Source organism: Peromyscus eremicus, chromosome 8b (genome assembly GCF_949786415.1).
Source record: "Peromyscus eremicus chromosome 8b, PerEre_H2_v1, whole genome shotgun sequence".
Taxonomy (NCBI): Eukaryota; Metazoa; Chordata; class Mammalia; order Rodentia; family Cricetidae; genus Peromyscus; species Peromyscus eremicus.
Window position 1 is genome coordinate 15,349,253 of NC_081424.1, and position 15,123 is coordinate 15,364,375.

Sequence of the window (15,123 nt, forward strand, 5' to 3'; positions counted from 1 at the left end):
TCCTGTACACCACCACACTTCCCACAATGATGATAATGGACTAAACTTCTGAACTGTAAGCCAGCCCCAATTAAATGTTTTCCTTTATAAGAGTTTCTGTGGTCATGGTGTCTCTTCACAGCAATAAAATCCTAAGTCTGTCTGTCTTTTTATCTATCTATCTATCTATCTATCTATCTATCTATCTATCTATCTATCTATGTATCTATCCATCCATCCATCCATCCATCCATCCATCTATCTATCTATCTATCTATCCATCTCTAATAGTTTTACGTTATTCTCATCCAAAAGACTATCTGTAACCAAATGAAGTGAACTGGATCACATAGCCCATCTCTTGAACTTTCTCCCAATTCAAATTCTCACACCTCTCACTAGTCATCATTCTCTTCCCATCTGCAGCTGGGCTCAGCACACTGAAGCCTGAGCAGTCTCCTCTGTGGTTTTAGCCTTCTTGTAGAAAATAGGCTTGATCAGTCCATGGCCACTGTGGCTACTCAGAAGGCCTGTCCATAGCCACTGTGGCTACTCAGAAAGCCTATCCATAGCCACTGTGGCTACTCAGAAGGCCTGTCCATAGCCACTGTGGCTACTCAGAAGGGCTGCCCATAGCCACTGTGGCTACTCAGAAGGGCTGCCCATAGCTACTGCAGCCACCCAGACAAAATCCCTGCCCCTCTTGTGCAAAGCCCTTTTTGGAGTTGGCACTTGTAATATTTCTTGCAGAAAATCCAACAAGTTTTAGGAATTCATTCCTCGTGTTTGTAAGAGCCCTATCAGTACAGGAAAAGGAGAATTCTCTATTTCTTCTTCTTCTTCTTCTTCTTCTTCTTCTTCTTCTTCTTCTTCTTCTTCTTCTTCTTCTTCTTTTTAATGAGTCAGCGCCTAACTACCCCAAATCTGTCACAAACTTCTGTCTCTTGACTGGACTCTGAATGTAGGTAAATTCTGCTTTCTGATCTTCATATTATCTCAATAGCAACACTCAATATAGTGAATTAATCACAACTTTCAAAAAGATACATTTCTATGTAAAATGTTCTGAGTAAATGTTTAGATATGAGGAGGAATGTGCCATGTTTAACTACCAAGAAACACAAAGCTGGACATAGTGCCACATACCTGAAATCACAACATTCAGGAGGCTGAAGCATGGGGATCACACATTCAAAGATAGCATGGCAAGACCTTTCTTAGTGGGGGCTGTGGCAGGGGTGGGGAGAAGGAAAAGAATTTAAAGGCACACTATTGATTTAGACTGTAATGATCTTACAGCATAGGGAAGGCAAAAGCATTTCATCTTTAAAGCCGACTCTCATGAACCAGATTGGCTCTCTCGATTAATGAGGAATTTAAATCCAGAAAGGAATCTGGATTGTCAGGCCTAGTACAAGACAGGCAATGGTGGGAACAGTACCTAGTTATCAGCCAAAAGTCATGCCTTGGAAAAGTCATCCTCAGTGCCACAATGTTGGGAGATAGGGTGTAAATGGCGGGGCTGGGGTGAGTGGGCATTAGACATAGAAATGTTGCCCCCTTAAATGAACCGATTTTTTAAAAAGATTTATTTTAATTTTAATTGTATATGTCAGTGTGTGTCTTGGGTGGGTATGTGCACATGGGTATAGATGGGTATAGATGTTCCCAGAGTACAGAAGAGAACATCAGATCTGGAGCCAGAGTTACAGGTGGTTGGTTGTAAGCCACCTGATGAGGGTGCTGGGAACTGAATCTGGGTCCCCTGAAGAGCGGTATGAGCTCTAAATTCCGGAGCCATCTCTCCAACTCCCCACAAATTGATGTGTTTTTGAGTCAGTTAGCTGTTGAGAGTGGGCCTGTTATACCATTATGTTTGGCCTTCTCTTTAATAAATCTTTTCTTATTAACTTTAAATAATTGATTCACTTGTTTATTCATTTATTTCTTTTTTGAGACCAGGTCTCACTATATAGTCCTGGTTAGCTTGGAACTCACTATGTAGACCAGTGAGTTTGGACTCCCAGAGAATCAGCCTTCTAAATGCTGGGATTAAAGGTCACACAACTATCCCCGCCTAGGCCTTCTCGAGTATCCATTTGCCTTCGGCCATCAGATGGTACAGCACTCAGGTCATCCTGGATACTGGTACCTTGACATTATCCTTCCCAGACCCAAGAAATAAATTTCATTCTTGATAGGTAAATTATCAATGTAATGTAAGGACTGGGTGTGGTGATATTGTGTCCCCCAATATATTGTGCACCCCAATAAACTTATCTGGGATCAGAGAATAGAACTGCCACTAGATAGACATAGAGGCCAGAAAATGGTAGCGCACACCTTTAATCCTAGCATTCCAGAGGCAGAGATCCATCCAGATCTCTGTGAGTTCAAAGCCACACTGGAAACAGTCAGGCATGGTGACACATGCCTTTAATCCCAGGAAGTGATGGCAGAAAGCAGAAAGGTATATAAGGACCAGGAACTAGAGCTTTATTAAGCGTTTAGGCTTTTAGCAGCAGTTGAGCTGAGATTCGTTTGGATGAGGACTCAGAGACTTCCAGTTTGAGAAAACAAGATCAGCTGAGAAGTTGGTGAGGTGAGGTTAGCTGTGGCTTGTTCTGTTTCTCTGATCTTTCAGTGTTCACCCCAATACCTGGCTCTAGGTTTGTTTCTATTAATAAGATCTTCTAACAATTTGTGCTACAACTAGGGGCATCCAGTGCTCTGTTCTTGGCACGTGGGCATGCAGGTGCTCGGTAGTGACAATAAGCACTAGCAAGCTAGGCTGGGGCTATCTGCCACACTCATTAGGACCTTGGAGCACACATTGTGAAAACCAGACTTGTGACCCTCCGTAGTCACCAGCAGATCTGAACCTGACTTCCAAGTGTCTCACTCCAGAAATCAGACAGAGGAAGAAGAGCTGTTTTTGAATGCTTTTCCATTTAAAGTTATATCATATTGGAGTGGGGGGAATAAGGGGAAGATCTGGGAAGAGTTAGGAGAAGGAGTTAGGGAATGACTATGATCAAAATGCATTTCACATATATGTATATGCATGCATGAAATTATCACATAATTAAAAAATAGAAAAGAGATATTTCATGCTAATTTGCATTTCAAAAATATTGATTTTAAGAGTATTCATCATCCAGCGGTAATAGCACAAAAACTCACCTAAGACTACTAAGTTGGACATTAAACATGTGAAGCGGAGTGACTGAAATGTTTTTATAATTCATAATGCTGCTTTTACACTGAACTCCTGGAGAGAGTGACCACTAGCCACGGTCTGGAATTTTTCCTGAGAAACGTTAAGTCTACATCAGGGGTTCGGAGCAGGTTCTCTGCACTTCCGGGCCTGAAATTTCTTATTTAAATGTCTAGTGGAAAATAAAACAACTAGAGTCTACGGGAATTAGAAATCCAGTCTTTTATATTAATTAATTAATTAATAAATGATTTTATTTATTTAGTTATTTATTGATTTTGAGATGGGGGTCTCTCTACGTAACCCTGGCTCCTGGAACAACTGGTTCTGTAGACCAGGGTGGCTGGCCTTGAACTCATAGAGGTCCATCTGCTCTACCTCCCAGGTGCTGTGATGAAAGGCACAAGCCACCACACCCAGCTCCAGCTAGACTTTCTCACATAGGACATAGAGTTAAGTGCAATTTAAAAGGAAAAAGTGAGCTGGATGTGGAAGTTTGGGAGGCTGAGGCAGAAGGATTGTGGGTTTGAGGCAGAGCTTCTCATGTCTTTAAATCTGTGGTTTGTTTTACTGGTTCCCCGTGGCGTCCACTCACTGGTCTTTGTCAGGTAGAAGCAGTGTTCATTATTTAGTTAGTTAGTTAGTTAGTTTTTTGTTTTGTTTCGTTTTGGATCAGGTCTTAGTCTGTTTCCTAGGCTGGCCTGGAACTTGATTTTCCTGCCTCGGCCTCCTGAGTGCTGACTCTAAGTCTGAGGCACCACACCCAGCTTGGTTTTGATGACCTTTGCTGCCTCTCTGAACTTGCCTGTTTCGTGAACTGCTAGGGTTTGAGCTCAGTGCACTGAGTACCACACATCTGGAAAGTGACCCCTAAAATGTTGATTTCTGAAGAAAGAACAAGATGACTCGTTACATAATACTCAACTGATGTTGGAAACGTCTGGCTTATCAATAAACCCTAAACGTCACAACCTTAAAAATATAGCTTTAGAATTCAGTCAGAATCTTGTTCACCTCATTCCTAAACACAAACTGCTGGACAGCACGTAATACTAGCCACAGCATTTTACCTATTCATAACTCTATTTTCAGAAAACATAACATCGCATATCCATTTTCAATATTTATAATAAGACATTCTTAGATTATTATGAACAAATAGAATGTCATCCAGGAATCCATTTACTCTCATTTACTCAGCCAAGACTTTGTGGACAGAAACCAGGCCCTGTATAAGCACTCTATCACACGACAATCACACTCCCAGCTCTACTCAAAGATTGAATAACAGCAGTTGTGGGACAACATTCCAATTCCCTTAAATATCAATTTCACCATACTAACTTGAATTCCTGGAAACAACTCTTGATTCTCCATTATGTATATTAACAAGTTCTACATCCAGCCAAAGTGAATTATTCTGGCTCTCATATTCACTTCCATTCTACTTCCAACTAGAAAAATCACAAATAATTAATTGCTATCAGACACAGTGTTTTATGGATATAAAGCTTGGGAATTAGTGTAAACAATTGTTCTATTTACAGAAGAACCTCAATCAGTACTGCAAATTGTAGTTTAATTTGAATAATTTTAGCCCGACATTACATTCAAAAGAATCCGGGGCTTGGGGATTTAGTTGAGTGGTAGGTACTTGCCAGGCAAGCGCTGGGTTAGGTCCTTAGATCCAGAAAAGAAAGTGGATGCTAGCCAGGTCTGCTTGTTAAACAGAACAACCGACTGCAGGGAAATGCATGCACACATACACGGAAGAGAACGTTTTCTTTTTAAATGGAGACACTGCCATCTTGTGGCATCGTGGTGGGAAAGCAATGGAGCCCTTTTTAAATGCTGTGGCCTTCCTGAGTTTACTACTTTTACATTACCACCACAGCAAACAGCCAGTACTAACAGTCCTGGTTTTCCCTTGACCCACTGGCCATCGTTTTCCTTGGTATTATATTTTAGCGAATTACTAGGAGATTAATATTCCCCTCAACTTGCCAAAATGTATTAGTTTTCCTCAAGGAAACCAAGTCTTGGAAGATTACTTTGGTATCAACCATTATCTATTGATTTGAAATTAGAGGCATCAGCCGGGCGGTGGTGGTGCACGTCTTTAATCCCAGCACTCGGGAGGCAGAGGCAGGCAGATCTCTGTGAGTTTGAGGCCAGCCTGGGCTACCAAGTGAGTTCCAGGAAAGGCGCAAAGCTACACAGAGAAACCTTGTCTCGAAAGAACCAAAAAAGAAAAAAAAAAGAAAAAAAAAAAAGAAATTAGAGGCATCAAACCACAACAAGAGCTCGGATGCAGCCCATCTGGTATCTCTAAAAACACCCGAAGGTGTGAGGCTTCCTTCCCGGACCATTCTACTGCCTTTACCTTGTTACAGTGACTGCAGCATTACATGGACGTTTACTTGAACTTCACTCATAATGAACCCAACAGGAAACATTTTTTCCCTCTTTTTAAATAACACAAATTTAGGCACAAAGGCAATCATTTGCGTGAGAGGACTCTGAAGGGACCTAGGACTGAGTAGATGTCGGCTCAGTGGGTACAGCATTTGCCATCAGGATCAGAGTTCAGATTCTCAGCACCCATGTAACCACCAGGCAGATATGGTAGCTTACCTGTAATTCCACTGCTCGGGAAGAAGAGACAGGGATAGGTAAACGGGCTAGCTACAGCCAAACCAGTGAGCTCTGGGTTAGAGTGAAAGTCTGCCTCAGTATCTAAGGTGGAGAGTGGTCAAGGAAGACAAAAAAACTCGATGTCAACTTCTGGTCTCCACATGCATACATATGAATGTACACCTGCACAGGGGTGTGCCCACACATATACAAATGTGCATACACACACACTAAATAAATATAAAAATAATTTTATAGAGATTAGCTCCCGGGAGAATGCTGGTAGCTTTGCTAGGACAAAGATTAGTTACAAGCTTATCTTGAATAGTACCAAAGCTGATTTAGACCAGCATGCCCTGGAGAAAGAAGAAACGCTAAGGGCATAGCAGTAAAAACCTCATAAATGATTGGGTTCCCAAGCTGAAGTCTCCGTCTTTAAACATAATTTTTAAGGAGACAAGGATGATTGTGACTTTCTCTTTCCATATGTCTCTTCCAGCTGATCCTTGGTTCTCAGCAATGGGGCTTTTAGCCATATATAAAGAAAGGAAACTAAGCAACTACAGTTGTAGCACTCCTCAACTGTATGAGTAGGCAGGCTCTAAAGGACTATAAACCATTGTTATTCTGGAATTATCTGTACATATCAGAAACTACTTTTCTCCACATGGCTCAGTGTTCAAATCCCCATGAAGGCGCTAATGTACTTGAATCTCTTCCCCAGGACAGAATTTAATCAAATTAACTGAGTATTGTTTTCATAGAAAAGTATATGTCATATGCCTCACATCTTCCTTTTTTTTGTTTGTTTGTTTTTGAGACAGGGTCTCTTGATGTATGTAGCTCTCTCTGGCTGTCATGAAGCTTGCTATGTAGCCCAGGCTGGCCTTGAACTCACAGAGATCCATCTGCCTCTGGCCCCAGTGCGCAGGGATTAAAGGCGTGCAACACACCTTCCTTTTCAGTTGCTGACACGAACTTGATAGTCCACTACCTCAGACGTTTCAGCGGCATTCATATAACTGTCCCTTACAGACAATTTAAATCGTCTTAATGTTATATAATGAAGTCTTCGGACTCACTTGTATATAAAATACCCAATGTCTCCCAATGAAGTGCTGAATCCTATTAGCAATCCTGACAATGTCAAATTAAGCACAAGGGGTTCGTTCCATTAGTCTACCTTCATGGGTTTCATTGAACGCTTGCCCTTTTTTTTTTTTTTTTTGTTAAAGCTACTTTTAGTTAACATGTGTGGGTGTTTTGCACTTGTGTGTGCACGTGGTACTATCAGACACCAGAAAAGGGTGCTTGGATTTGAACCCAGATTCTCCGTAAGAGCAGCAAATACTTCTAGCCCCTTGCCAAAATAAGAGAATAAAATTAATTTAAAAAGGGCTGGGTGGTGGTGGCGCACGCCTTTATTTATTTATTTATTTTTGAGACAGGGTTTCTCTGTGTAGCTTTGCGCCTTTCCTGGAACTCGCTTTGTAGCCCAGGCTGGCCTCGAACTCACAGAGATCCGCCTGCCTCTGCCTCCCGAGTGCTGGGATTAAAGGCACAGGCACGCCTTTAATCCCAGCACTCGGGAGGCAGAGGCAGGCGGATCTCCGAGTTTGAGGCCAGCCTGGTCTCCAAAGCGAGTTCCAGGAAAGGCGCAAAGCTACACAGAGAAATCCTGTCTCGAAAAATCAAAAAAAAAAAAAAAAAAAAAAGGAAGTTTTTGTTTGGTTGGGGTTTTGTTTTTTTTGTTTTTTTTTTTTGAGATAGGGTTTCTGTGTAGCTCTGACTGTCCTTGAACTCACTCTGTAGACCAGGCTGGCCTCGAACTCAGAGAGATTTATCTACCTCTGGCTGAGTGTTGGATTATAGGCTGCACCACTGGAACAAACACATCATAGTTGTACTTTTACTTGTGTGTTGCTGGCCTGGAGAATTTCTAAGTATGTAGCTTATTTGAGGTTTGGTGTCAAGCTTTATCCTTCTTCACTTTTGGAAAATTTCCATGGCTTTTACAACTTACTATTGTTTTTTCCTATTTAAATCTCACTCTTGGGATGGAAAAATGAATTTATTTCCCTTTACTTGGTTCTATTTCCTCATTGTTTTGGATTATTTTCTAACCATTATTTCTTCAGTGTTGAAGTCTTAGCTTTTGTCTTGATGGTCTATTGTTAACAGTGATCTTATTCATTGTACATAGAATCAGTCCTACACATTTGTGGAAACTATCATTGCTATGTAAATGGAACCTTCCTTTGCTCTTCCAAAGATGTGGGCCATGATTTGACTTTATAAATTACTGGTATCAGTGTTTTTATGTTGTCCCCAGTCACCTGTTCTGAAACTGCTTTAGTGCTACAGGCTTATAAATATGAAAACATAGCCGGGCGGTGGTGGCACACACCTTTAATCCCAGCACTTGGGAGGCAGAGGCAGGTGAATCTCTGAGTTCGAGGCCAGCCTGGGCTACAGAGTGAGTTCCAGGACAGGCTCCAAAGCTACACAGAGAAACCCTGTCTCGAAAAACCAAAACAAAAAAAAGTGAAAACAGAGTTTCCCAGATCCACTCGAGAAGATTCACTGTGGCATCTTCAAGACATAATCTAGTAGATTCATACAACAGAACTTAATAATAGCAATTGTTACACATCAGAGGGCAGATCACAATACCAGATGTCGTGTCCCAAGTGTGCACGTTACTTGTTTTATGAACACTATACACTGAACTGTCTCTGCAATGAAGGGACTCTGCTTCATTAGTTCCTAATGTTGTAAGTTATGGATTGCTGCTGACAACACACAGCACAAGGGGCGAAATCATGGGTGTGAAACCTCCAAACCTCAGGACAGCGGTACAACATTCTCCACACACTGCCTTCCACCAACCTGTCCTTCTAATCTCACAATGAGCAACCTGGTTCTAGCAAGTAGGAGGATTTCAGCACCTTTGGCAAATTCCTAAAAATACTTGTTTTCTCTCCTCTTCCACACGATGAACAGAAACTGCTTCATGTCTGCTCTGAACCATAACAAATGAAAGCACTTTTTAAGTTTTATTCAGCTGCAGTGATTCCCAAAACCTTCAAATGAGCAGCAATGAATAGCTGCTGACTGACAACGCATGCTGTTTTAGTTCTCTGAACTGTGATCTAACCGCAGGACAAGAACCAGATTCTGCTGGTAGAGTTCACACTGACAACACAACACGGGGACATTCTGACTAAACAGCCCTCATGCATGTGTGCAGGGCGTGTGTCCGGGAAGAAGCAACCTTTAGAGACAGTTCAGCAGGGACATATGCAATTGCCCATTTCAATTACAGGAATTCTCTTTCAATTTACAATGTCCATGTCTAATTTTTGAGTCTTTGGTTCAGTTCAAAACGATTCCTTCACCTCAGCTGCATAGCTTATGAATTTTGGAGATAGTTTATGCAATGGCAGTCTTCACAGCACTGGCTGAGCTACACAGTGAAACAGTCTAACTTCTATAGCAGCAAGAAACGCCCATTAGAGTGAGCCAGTGAACACCTTAAAGACACAGTGGCGGCCTCTCAAGCTGAAATGACCTTTGGTGTATTCCAGTCCCACAGACACCATCAAGTCACCAGCTCCAAAACAAGTCTTCGCAATGAACAGACAGAAGGCGATCCAAGTACAATTTTTTAATAAAGATAATTACAAAAGATGGAAAAAATCAGCTCAGAAAGGCCAATTGCTTTTTTTAATAGATCCGGTTTTTGACATAATAACACATCAATTTAAATACAATCACATAAAGCATGGTGAAAAAAAAAAAGAAATTTTGCTTCATAATTAGAAAAACTCACAATAAAACCTGCCAAGAAAAACAAAAACAAGCCATTTTGAAAATAAATACAGTCCATGCCAAAACAGTACAAAATGAAGCCAGGCGTCCTCAGACAGTAAAGGTTTCTCATCCCAGTCTTGTCTCACTTTTCCAGAGGATCCTGAAGTTGGGGGTCAAATTCAAGGGTTGCTGAGTTGTTCTGATTTGGCTCTGTTGAAAGAGGTAATGTGAAATATTAAAATAGTAAGTAGTCTTGGTTTAAGACCATTGACTAGCTGCAGATCAAGACTTGTAGATTCACGCCAAGTAATTCACGCCAAGTTGTTTCTGGGCAATGAAAGACTTAATGTCTTAATCTTTTTGATGGTTTTACAACTAAGCATTCCAAGTTATCCTTAAAAATTAGCATACAACTGTGTGTGACCAAGCACACACACTTGCTTTTGACATAGAAGCTCACTCTTCAGCTTAGACTGACACTTTAACATTCACTATGTAGCTCAGTCTGAATTTAAACTCATGGTAATCCCCCAGCCACCACACATGCACTCCGACAATAAAATTGTTAAACAGGCTTCACTTAACCCAGCCATCTCCCAACATCAAAATGTTCCGAGCACAGGAATTTGAGCGTTATGCATACCCTGACCGCAAACATAAAGGTCGAGGGCAACAGTGTAGGACACATTAACCCCACTCAGGAGGTAGATCTCTTACAGTACGCTGTTCTCAGGGTTGGCCCGGCAACCCCACTCAGGAGGTAGATCTCTTACAGTACGCTGTTCTGCGGCTCCCCAGACACACGTATGACTGTGATGGTCTCTAGAGGGAAGCATCACTCACCCTTTGGTATCTGTTTTTTCACCACTACTGTCCTTGGATTTGTCTTCTTCCTTAACATCTAAAAACAGAGTGAAAAGATGAAAACCTGCTTTGAAATATAAAATACACTTTATTTTAAAATACAAAAATCTGCACTGGGCTCACTCCTCCCGAAGTCTGTCACTAGAAAGTGCCCTTAGCAGAGCGATGCAGGGCCCACTGTCAACGTGATGATGTATGTGCTCGTACCCTCCTTAACTTTCAGTTCTGAAGCGTCACAGCATGACAGATACTGTGAAGAACTTCAGAGGACAGAGCAGGGCACAGAGCTGTCGGGATGGAAGGACACTGAAATGGGAACACACTTCAGTATCTTTCAGAGAAAAACTGAAGAGGAGTAAGGTGAGGAGGCAGTGGTCAGTCGGGAGCTGACGATGAATGTGTCTGCTGTAAGGCAGACCTGACCCTAGAAGCAAGCAGAAGCGAACTCACTGTTTTCAAACATTTATTTATTTAGAGGGTCACGGCATCCACAGGGGTGAGAAGACAGCCGCCTGAAGTCAGCAGATCCTGGGGATCACATCCTCACGCTTGGCAGCAAACACCCTATTACCTGCTGAGCCATCCGTCCTGCGGGTCCACAAAAACTACATCCCATTGTTTGACCTTTAGTTTTTCACTACCACTACACTGAAATTCCTGAGTTAAAATGCAGTAATAAAGTAACCGTCCCAGATGTGACGAGTGTTTTCTCCATGTAAAACTAAGTCATGAAGCAAGGCCCAAAGACAAGGCGCAGGAACATCAGCATTCTCACGATCACACTGCAGGATAGTGATGCCACCTTTCATACCAATGTATGCACTGAAAATGAGAACTTTACCCCATCTTAGTTTGTGGTTAATTTTGGCTACACTTTAACTCGTAGTGCCAAAGGGGTGGTGGCAGTTCTTATTCTAGGTTTTGGCCTAAAGATTTTTGTCTTTATTTAAAACAGCGTTAATTTTGTGTGAAACGTAAGAGACAATTTACCTATCACGTTCGTATTTGGAAGAAAGAGAAAATGCAGAAGATATTTGAAAATGAAAACAAACTGAGTTGGATGTGGTTGACACATTTCTGTAATCCTAGCACCAGGAATCTGAGGAAGGAAACCATCTTGAGTTTAAGGCTAGCATAGTCAGTACCAGACCAGCCAGGGCCACACGGTGGGTGAGGCCATCTCAGATGATTAACGGTCAACTAAAGCTTGCGTTCATTATCACTGTTAGTATGAGGAAACAAACGCTCAACAGTCTACTTCCCGTTCCTCACCCCTGCCTGTTCAGCATGGCGACCAGGGATGCCAGACCCTTTAAGAAGGTGCTGTAACGGCTCGCTAAAGAAAACCTTCTGAGGCACCTAAGACATCAGAAACCACCTCGGCAGCCCAGCTCCGAAGCCCCTTTCTATCGATCCTGTTTTATCTTCTTTAGTTCCTGAAGAGTCTTCTTGTTTAAAGCAATTTTTCAAAGGATAACGGAGCTTAACTTTTGCTTCATTAACTCAACTTTAAACAGTTCAAAATTATCTTAGAATTTTTGCTCTGAAACAGGTGTACTGGAATATGCCTCTAATCCCAGCATACAGGACGAGGCAGGGGGATCACTGTGAGGTCAGTCCTACCCTGAGCTACAAACAGTAAGGTGCAGTTCTGCTCAGAGGACCAATGTTTGTACCCCCATCCTTCCCTTCACCCCATTCTGTGACACGGAACAAAGTTTCTGTATCACAAAGAAGATGTGAGCACACACACTTGAAAATGCTTTAAAAAGAATTCTGAAAGCACTGAACAACAAGCTTTAGAGGTAAACATCATTTACACAGGGAAAGGTACCTCAACGAGTGCATGTACCCTGACCCTTGTGTGACTAAGGATCTCCTAAAAGCTACAGTGCAACTCTTTTTTTTTTTTTTTTTTTTTTTTTTTTTAATTTTCTTCAAGACAGGGTTTCTCTGTGTAGCTTTGGAGCCTTTCCCGGAACTCACTCTGTAGCCCAGGCTGGCCTTGAACTCACAGAGATCCTCCTGCCTCTGCCCCCTGGTGTGCTGGGATTAAAGGTGTGGGCCACCACCGCCCGGCTACAGTGGAACTCCTAAGCAGCGACAGTGACAATGACCAGTCACCAAACCGTAAACTGACCTGTCTTTTTGTCCTCTGTCTCCTTCTTATCTTCTTCGATCCTAGCTTTCTTTGCTCCCTTTTTATGGTCAGCAACGTTTCTACGACCTCCTTCGCCTTCATCCTCAGAATCGGAGAACTCTTCATCGCAAGCTATCCGCTTGTCTGAGGCGCGAACTGACACACAAAAGATGTTAATAAATCTGACAGTGGCCACAGGTTCGACGATCATTACACACATCTCTACACATATAAAAATAGCGACCACATTCAACTCAGCACACTGAGCAAATCGAATACTTTCCAAATATACCAAGTGCCTAAGTTTTGGACACAGCCATGTCTGTGTAGTCACACAAAATAAAACTAGTAATATTAACACCGTCTTTGAGAAATCAGGAAGCTAAATCGACATGTAATTAAAATGGAGAAAAGGACACTCATAACATGTCCTAGTGAAACATGCCTGTGTACCTTCAGTTTTAAGTCTTATTTGGATGAGCCAGAAATAGGCAAAAAGACATTATCAAGGGCTTTCTTACTAGAAATTCTCTTGTCTGGGTCCTCTCCATCCTCATCCCCACTGTCTTCGTGAACAGCATCTTCTGGAATAGCTTGCATTTGAACACCAGGTGCATGTGGTAACATTCGAAGATTTTCAAATAGACGCTGTCTAAATGACACAATTTATTAGACGAAACCACTTTATGTAAAGTTCCTGTTATAAACAGGCAGAAACATTAAACAAAAAAAATCATCTTTTGAACTAACAATATTTAAACATCAATTCTTTGCACATACTAACTAATTGAACTCACAGCCCAAGAGGTAGGTACTAATTCATCCCCCATTTAATGATGAGGTAACAAGCGCACTTGTCCAATATCATACAACTTGTCTATGGAAGAGAGGACCCACCCACACTGATGCATGTCTCTGCACTGTGTAAACAAAGCTTTAACAAAATGTTTCAGATAATGCAAACAAAGCACCAGTTTAATGGAAAGCAAAAAAGAGTAAATTTTAGTGTCCATGGCAATTTAAAAATGCATTTGAATAAAAAATGTTTATTTACAAACGTTGTACATTTGTGTTCATAGAATAGATTAAAACATCAGTATTCTTTAAATCCTTTTAAAACAAAGGAAATACCTGATGCGTATAGCTAAAATGATACCCTCTATTTGACCTTTTATAGCCTAAACTTTCATTAACATGAAATGATTTCTTACTTTATCTTTTCCATATATTCTGGAGTGTTCTGGTTTGTCATGTTTGAAGGACTAATATGCAGTTTGAAGTCTGGTCCAAAATACTCAAAGTAATCATTATATGGCAACTCTATTAAAAACAATGAAAAACAAGTCACACACTCAGAGCTTAGTTTCCATAGAAGCTAACAAATGCAATCCGGATCCAGACAGAGAACTAGTCCCAAAGGAAAGCTTGGAAATGAACACAGAGGGAATGCGCTCTCTCTCACGGATTTGCAATCTAACCATTCAGTCATAGATGAGATTGCACATTCCAGGGGCAAGGCTGTAGATTCTCCCACTCATCTATCTCTACGTATTGGATGTTCTAGCAGACACTACAACTTCAACACTTACCATTAGGAATTTCACAGTCAAGGGCAACTGCAGTCTCATACGTCCAACATCGAGCAACATTGCGGATTGTGTAGCCACCTCCGCCCAGCATCAGCAATGGCAAGTTAAAAGTTTTTACTACTTCTACACATTTAGCATGACCTAAGACAAAGAAGATTTATATAACAACAAAATATGTATTTTGTAGCAACTTAAAAAAGGACCTTAAAAATGATCGAAACAAAATTTTACTCAACCAAAATAAGGTTTCTTGACTGCCAGGCACAGTGCCACATGTCAGTAATAACATCTCTGGAGGCTGAGGTAGGTGGATCAGAATTTGGAGGCTAGTCTGACAATATAGCATGACTTTGTCTCCAGGCCACCCCACCTTGCAGGGAGATGATGACGGGACTCTATGCAACAAATAAGTATAAAATATGCACACACATATTTTATTAACATAGAAAACATTCATAGGAGATCACATAAGGGAGAGAAGAAAAATCAGAGCAACGAAACATACAAATTTTAACTTGTTTCCATCTCCCACATAGACATGTGTGGCTTAATTATGTGATTACAGACTGTCTTTAGGTGCTGGTATTATAGATCATTTTCTTAACTTACCTAAGATCACAAACCTAACATAGGAACAAGTTATGAGCTACTAGTCCTCAGGTTCACATGTAAAGAAAGACTCTACAGTAACACATGCAATGTATACAACAAGTCACTTCTGATCCAACCATTAACTTTATTATGAAGCCTTATTTTTTAAAAAGATTTATTCTAAGCCAGGTGGTGGTGGCTCAGGACTTTAATCCCAGCACTTGGGAGGTAGAGTTGGGGGGAATCTCTGAGTTCAAGGCCAGCCTACAGGTCTACAAAGAGAGTTCCAGGACAGC

The 15,123-nt window shown here is 41.3% G+C and overlaps 1 protein-coding gene across 1 annotated transcript in view; it reads right to left on the reverse strand.

Moving 5' to 3' along the window:
• Positions 1-9,482: 9,482 nt before the first annotated feature.
• The window catches only part of Hdac2 (histone deacetylase 2), a 28,104-nt gene continuing 22,463 nt past the window's right edge, over positions 9,483-15,123 (reverse strand). The window contains exons 9-14 of the mRNA XM_059272544.1: positions 14,237-14,377; positions 13,859-13,967; positions 13,169-13,299; positions 12,648-12,803; positions 10,487-10,544; positions 9,483-9,853 (exon numbers count right to left, since the gene is read on the reverse strand). Of these exons, the coding sequence (XP_059128527.1) occupies positions 9,823-9,853; positions 10,487-10,544; positions 12,648-12,803; positions 13,169-13,299; positions 13,859-13,967; positions 14,237-14,377 (626 nt within the window). The 3' untranslated portion in view covers positions 9,483-9,822. The remainder of the gene's footprint in view (positions 9,854-10,486; positions 10,545-12,647; positions 12,804-13,168; positions 13,300-13,858; positions 13,968-14,236; positions 14,378-15,123) is intronic.